Source organism: Arachis ipaensis, chromosome B05, assembly GCF_000816755.2.
Source record: "Arachis ipaensis cultivar K30076 chromosome B05, Araip1.1, whole genome shotgun sequence".
In the NCBI taxonomy this organism is placed as follows: Eukaryota; Viridiplantae; Streptophyta; class Magnoliopsida; order Fabales; family Fabaceae; genus Arachis; species Arachis ipaensis.
Window position 1 is genome coordinate 147,771,554 of NC_029789.2, and position 7,546 is coordinate 147,779,099.

General features: G+C 28.6%; 1 protein-coding gene across 1 annotated transcript; it reads left to right on the plus strand.

Moving 5' to 3' along the window:
• Positions 3,614–4,785, plus strand: LOC107644889 (heavy metal-associated isoprenylated plant protein 39). Its single transcript, XM_016348841.2, has 3 exons — positions 3,614–3,755; positions 3,958–4,033; positions 4,233–4,785. The coding sequence occupies exons 1-3, from the start codon at positions 3,750–3,752 to the stop codon at positions 4,553–4,555; spliced, it is 405 nt and encodes a 134-aa protein (XP_016204327.1). The 5' UTR covers positions 3,614–3,749; the 3' UTR covers positions 4,556–4,785.

Genomic DNA, 7,546 nt, shown 5'->3' on the forward strand with positions numbered 1-7,546 from the left:
ATAAAACATATTTTGATCTATAAATATTTAGTAACTAATTTAATAATTGATTTTTTTTGTATATAGTATTTTTTTATTGAAAACCATTTTTTTCTTTTCAAGAAACTCTTGATTTTATTAAAATTGGTGGCAAGATATAAGAGGATAATATAACCCAATAACACAACATACATACTTAACATACTTATCGAAAATTTTACTGTCTAAGCCATTGTTTGAATTGAGAAAAAATGATGGAAAAAAATATAAAATGAAAGAAAATAAATAGAAAAATATATTTTATTTTATTTAGATAAAAAAAGGAAAGAAAATTTTTATGTGGTCTTACCACAAAAATTTTCTTCCTATCACTAGCAAGAAAACAACTGTGTGTGTTAGTTTTTGTATTTTTTCAATAATACCCTTAGCTATATATTTTTTATGCTAGGAACTAAGAGGGTATCAGTCAAAAACTAATTAAATATCTTTGGGTGAATTTAAATTTCTACGTGGATGGTGTTTATACTAGATATTAAAATATTTCTTCTATTAAGTATCAGAATTTTTTTTTCATACTAAATAGATGTTATTCTTTCAATTAAAATAAATAAATAAAAATATTTATATTTTATTTTATTATAAAAGTAAATATGTCATTTTATACAGTAACTATTTTAATTTTTATTGTCTTCTCTTCTTATCCAAACAATGTATAAATAAATAACCTTAGTATAAAACTAAAATCCGTTTCTAATAACTATAGATATACTCAAAAATCAAATAAAACTCTTTTTTGTGGCCACAAAAGAATGTCCTATATTAAATACGAAAACCAGTGGCACAAAAATATAGTTGATTGATAAAAAAGGACAGAGTCAAGTTCTACGAACGTGGCAGTAAGCGAGTTACACAGTAACCGATACAAGGACGCGGTTTTGTCTTGGGAGTGGACTTGGAGTATAGAGACCCAAAGGCCGAAATAAGTGTAAGATATTACCAAAATATCATTTTTGATTCAACACGTAGTTTCGTACTTAGCTAGTTAACTTTGGCTTTGTTTCTTTCTAAAAACAAGAATATGAGTTGAAACCTATTTTGTCCTTTGAAATTTTTTATCCGTCTTAATTTCAATCTCTAAATTTATAGTTATTCAATTAACATCCTCAAATATTAGATTGTATTTTACGTTTGTTCGAATAATTATCTCCGTTAATAGAAATTTAATGTGACACGTTAAGTTAACAGAGTATGTATCTACGTGGCACCTAATTTGTCAGAATGGATGTGTGATGAGTGAATGGTATGACAAAAGTTGAATGAACTCAATTTCTCCAACAAAATATCGAATATATTGGAAAAAGAGGACTGTAAATTGAATTCATTCAACTTTTGTCACATCATTCACTCATCACACATCCATTCTAACAAGTTGGGTGCCACGTGGATACACACTCTGTCAACTTAACGTATTACATCAGACATCCATTAATGGAGATAGCTACAGAGACAAGTGTGGGGCACAATCCAATATTTGGGGTATTAATTGGATAACTATAAATTTAAGGGTCGAAATTAAGGCCGGTCGAAAATTTCAGGAGACAAAATGAGTTTCAACTCACAAGAATATATACAAAATTTTATATTACCCTCTCCCTGTAAATAATTACAGCCTTTTAGATTATTGATTATTTGTCTTTTTACTGTTTTGTCAATGCTTTGCTAGTTGCTGTGATATACATAATATATAAATTTAATTGAAATTAATTACCGGTAAGTTTTTTTATTTGATTTTCATGTATACATATACAATCAGTATAAAAATTAGTTCACACAAACAATTAATGGTATATTACTATATCAACAACAACAAAAAAAAAAAACTAATTTTTAAATTTACTTTAATTAAATGATTGTACAAAACTCAATACATTTTTAATACATGAAAATCACATTCGAACTTTTTTTTACGTCGCCATCCACTTATATTATCATATTAATTAGTCATTAGAGTCAATTCTTTCACATGCACACTATTAAGATAGTAATCATACTGATTAAATTCCATGTAAATTTAAAAATAAAAAATAGAAAATAGAATCAAAGACTAAGAGTACTTCTTTTGAATCATCATCACATATGATATATATTAATTTCATATCATGACTGTACTACTTATACTATTTTAGATATTTTAAGATTCCTATCATTCTCAATACATTCTACATCATATATGGCATAATAATATACTAATCGCCTCAATTAATTGTAACCAAGAAAATAAGTAAAATTCTTACTAATAAGTAACACATAACTATCATTACCATAATTGAAAAACTCAGTTGTAAACACATGCCCTTTCATATGTGAAAAATGAAAAAATATTTCTTGTACAATAGACCTACCTTCTTATTTGAAATTATTAATAATCTTGTTTTCACTAGTTCATTTTTATTATTGGTTCTTAGATATTTTGGTAGGTGTACATATGTTTATAGGACCAACTCACTCTTTTTCTTATTAGAGTGATTTTTTGTTGTTGTTCATGGTATTTTTCAGTATGACAGGATAAGAACTAATTCGTCGCGAGTTTGAATTTTATTTAAACGTTTGTCGTTGGCCAATAGATTGCTGCATCTACAAGGTCGAATTCGAACCCCTCCGACACTTGTTTTAAGTGGACGAGCCACTCGACCAATTCAAATTTTTTTGTTGTCCACGGTATCTCTCTCAACCCGACAGATAGGAGTGTCCATGGATCGGATCGTATCCGCGGTAAATATCCGCATCGAATCCGAAAATTGCAAATTGATCGGATCGGATCGTGGATATCTGCTCTACATCCGCGGATCCGCAGATCCGCATTATAATAATTAAAAAATAAATAAATATATATATATGTTTGGTATTATATTTACTTGTTTTTATGTTTTAGTTAGTAATTATTATTCATATATTGTATTATTTTATTTTTATTATTTAGAGAGAGTTTGATTAAAAATATTTTAGGAATAAATAAGTTTAAAAGTATGAAAGAAATATTTTTATCGAATTCTTTTACATAGAAATATGATTAAAAAGAGAAGGTTAAATTATGCGGAAATATCCGATATCCAATCCGACCCGACCCGCACATTTGCGGATCGGGTCGGATTCGGCACAAAAAATGCGGATATGATATCCGATCCGACCCGATGGAAATTGTGCGGATCGGGTCGAATTTTCAGCCATATCCGATCCATCCGATTTGATCTGCGGACACTCCTATCAATAGACTAAAGACTAATCTGTCATGGATCTGAGCTCCATTTAAGGATCAACTGCTGGCCAATGAGTTGCTGCATATATAAGACGAAATTCAAATTCCAACACTTATTTAAGCGGATGAATAAACTGACCACTCGAAAAACCCAAGTTAGTTACCCGACCAATTCAAATTAGTTTCTTATTAGAGTAATTTGATTTTATTCTCACACTCTATAATCCAATAGTAAGCCAAAGTAAATGACTTGTGTTATGTGCTAATAACAAGATTGATGGAAGGCCCAAAACAAAACTGGGCTTGACTTGTGTGTTGACTTCCTCTCTCTAAAACCTCCACATTGCATCTCTCTCTCTAATTAAGGAATAGTAGCTTGTGATTGTTTGTGCCTATAAATACCCTCAAAGGGAAGCCTTAGAAGTTCATCATCAGTTTCATTCAGAACTATCTCTTCTCTCATTCTCTCAACTCTTACCCTTCCTCAGCATCCTAATCCTTCTTCAATATCAACATGATGGTGAGATTTTTTCCTCTCTTATATAATTAGCTTCTATCTCATTTATATAATATTTTCAACCACTCTTTGATGAGATCAAGTTCTTAATTATGTATCAATTTCAACATGTGCCTATGTTATTCATTCTTTAATTAATTAACTCATTCCTATTGTAATTTCCTTGCTAGTAGAATAACACCTTCTATATATCATGTTGTGACAGAAATTGGTGCTAAAAGTGGAACTCTATGATAACAAAGTTAAGACAAAGGCCATGAAGGCAGTTTCTGGTCTTTCAGGTACATGTCATTAAAAATCGAATAATTTTGTCGAACTAATTCAAATTTTTTTTTAGCCAATGAGTTATAGCTCAAATGGCATAGTCTCCCCATACTCAATTAAGAGGTTGCGGGTTCGAGTCTCCTATCTTTGGTAAAAAAAAAAAAAAGTTAGTTTAGATCTTCTATGATTAAAATTGTAAGAGTTGAAATATTTCAGGAGTGGAATCAGTGTCGGTGGACATGAAGGACCTAAAGATGACAATAATTGGGGAAGCTGATCCAGTGACAGTGGTGGGGAAGCTTAGGAAACTGTGCCATGTTGAGATAGTCTCTGTTGGGCCAGCCAAAGAGGAGAAGAAGGAAGAGGCGAAGAAAGAAGAAAAGAAGGGAGGAGAAGAGAAAAAGAAGGATCCAAAGGAAGAGATGGCTGATCTTATTAAGGCATATGAACAGTATTATAATCAGACGAGGCAGCCATATCCCTATCACTACTATTACAGAGTTGTGGAAGAGGATCCTAATTCCTGTGTTATCATTTAGGGGGATTTGAATATTGGAAACAATATATATATTTATTTTAAAATAGAAAATAAATGAGGACATGGTGGGAAAAGAATAGGGTGGTATGTATACTACGGTACATTTTAGTTTTGTTTAAATTTTGGGCTTTTTTTCTTGGAATAAAGAAAAAAAAAGTTGTGGTTGTGAGTCTTGTAAGTTGTGACTTTGTGGAGGAGCAATATAATCTGTACATTATTTTTATGGTGCAACAGTGTTTTTAGACTTGCTTGGACTAGATGTATGTATGATGTATCAATTATGCTATACGTATACTAAAATCAGCCATAAGTATAAATACATGTTAGAATATAAATATATATTGAAAATAAACTAAACTACACACGTAATTACACACAAATATATTGGTAGCTAATTTTAGTGACTAATTTTAGTATACAAATAATATTTTTGATGATGTATATATTCAAAGCTAAATTTCAAGTAGTTAATTTACTCATCTGCTTAAATAAGTATTGAAATTTTGAATCTTAATTTGTATACGTGACTAATTCATTAAATGAAGTTTAAACTCGCTATAAATTAATTCTTCTTTAACTTGTCAAATTAAAAATTACAGGAGGAAAAAAAAAACTGTTGTATAATAATAAAAGTGACATTTGAGATATTTGGTTTGATTTTGAATATTTTTACCATATGTTAATTAATTTTTAAACTTAATCTTGTAACTATTTAGTTTGAGAATGAGTACTGGAGCCAAATTAGTAAGAAAAATAAAAACTATTCTATCAGTTTTGTATTCTTCAGCATGATCAATTGCAGTTGAAATAATTCCTCCAGGATTAGTGACTTTATTATCAAAAGAATTTTCCTTCCTTGCAATCAATATTCAACAGGCAAACAAACAAGGAAAAAATGTAGAGACAAAATAATTATCTATAAGAAAAGGAAAGAGAAAAAAAAAAAAGAGAAGGACGTATATATGGACAGGGAGGGGTTTATATTATTACAAGAGATAAGACAAAATACAGTTGTGGTTTTAAAAAAATTCGGTGGGCATGAACTATTCATTTTCATATGGATGCATATAATTCGAGTGTTATATGTAAATGTAATATGAGTTGATAGTGAAAAATAATAATTACTAAAAAGTTAAGGGGGTGATTGATTTGGCCATTTTAATGAAAATAAAAATAGAATATAAAAATATGTAAATGTAGGCATGCGCCAATTTTTTTTAAAATTTAAATGTCTCAAATTAATTACTGTGAATTAAATTGGTATAATTATTTGTTGTACGTTATTATTTAATTAACAGAATGATTAATTTGATTTATTATTATATTTTTTAAAACTAATTTAAGGCTTTAATATTTTAAGGGCAAAACAGAACAAAGATAATGGTTGATGGTGACAAAGGTTGATGACGACTGTGATGATGCCATGATGGTAGAGATGTTAAGTGGTATGAAATGTTGCTTCGTCGTGCTTTTAAAAATCTGTACGATTTTTAATTAATAGTGTTTGGTGGAGAGACAGAGACTAAAAAATTGATATTAAAAGACTGAGATTAAGAGATAGAGACTAAGAGACAGAGATAGAAATAAATTTCAGTATTCTGTTTGGTGCAAAGTGGGAGACAAAAATTAAAACAAGAATGAAACTTTAATTTAATTTGTACAAAAGGTAAAATTATAATTAATTAATTGAGATGAGCGTATTTTATGTATAAAATGTTATTAAAGTTTCGGTCTTTATCTTTAAAAATTTCAGTCCCTGTGTCTTACTTTTTGAAGGTACTAAAATACTGAAATTTTAGTGCCAGTTTCTGAACCAACAAACATGATACTGAATTTGAGTCTCTTAATTTTTGTCCCAATACCTCAAAACAAACGCTACGTAAGGATCTATTGGCTTTGGCTACTTCTAATTTTTAATTCAGTATGTAATACTCTGTCCTAATAAATTTATAAGGATAAAAATTGATTTAAAATTTTTAAATTCTCAAAAATCGTCTTGTCCTTCGAAGTAAAAACCATAAATGTTTACTTTAATAAAAATTTAAAACATATTAACTTAGTAACAAATATTCTCGAGAATGGTAAAAAATGTCTGCATCTCTGAGAGGATGAAGAAAGAATAGATGAGAAACATTTTCAGTTTTTTCAAAAATTTAAAAACAATCGTTAGTCATTTGTTGAATTAATTTCTTTTTTAAAGTTTCTTCTAATAGCTGTACCCACTTAAAGATCAATGTTAACAATGAAAAATACTTTCACATAAACATAATGGAAAGGAAAGACTATAACTTCCATATATCAATAATAGAGATACCTGAAATGTATATCTTAAGGATAAATATAAAACAAAATTGGAAAAAATTAGTCAAAATCAAATATCCTAAATTTTGAATTTTTATAATTTTTAGATTTTAAATATATAAATTTATTTTTATCTAATTATTAGTCAATTTTTATTTTTCCCTAACAAGACAAAATTTCTTTAAATTTTCCCTGAGTGCATAGTAGTATAATAGATTAATAATATGGGTCAAGTCTCCTTCTTGACTCAGTATGATTAGTACACATTATAGTGGCAGTGTGGTACCCTTTCTATTACGTTATTCTTCTTCTGTAACAACTAATTATTATTATTAGGGTAAAGTATTAAATTGGTCTCCTATGTTTAGGCGTATTTCTATTTTGGTCCTTAAGGTTTAAAGTGTTCATTTAGCATCAATTTAGTCCCACAGTGAGGTCAAAATTAAATAATTAACGAAATGTCCTACATAACAATAATAGTATAAGAACAAAATCGATAATCTGACTTTGACCTCATTGTGGACTAAATTTGATGCTAAATCAAACTTTTTTGGATTCAAATAGAACACTATAAACTTTAAAGACCAAAACAAAAATACGCCTAAACATAGAGGACCAATTTAGTACTTTACTATTATTATTATTATTATTATTATTATTATTATTATTGTGGATATTATTCAAATTAAGT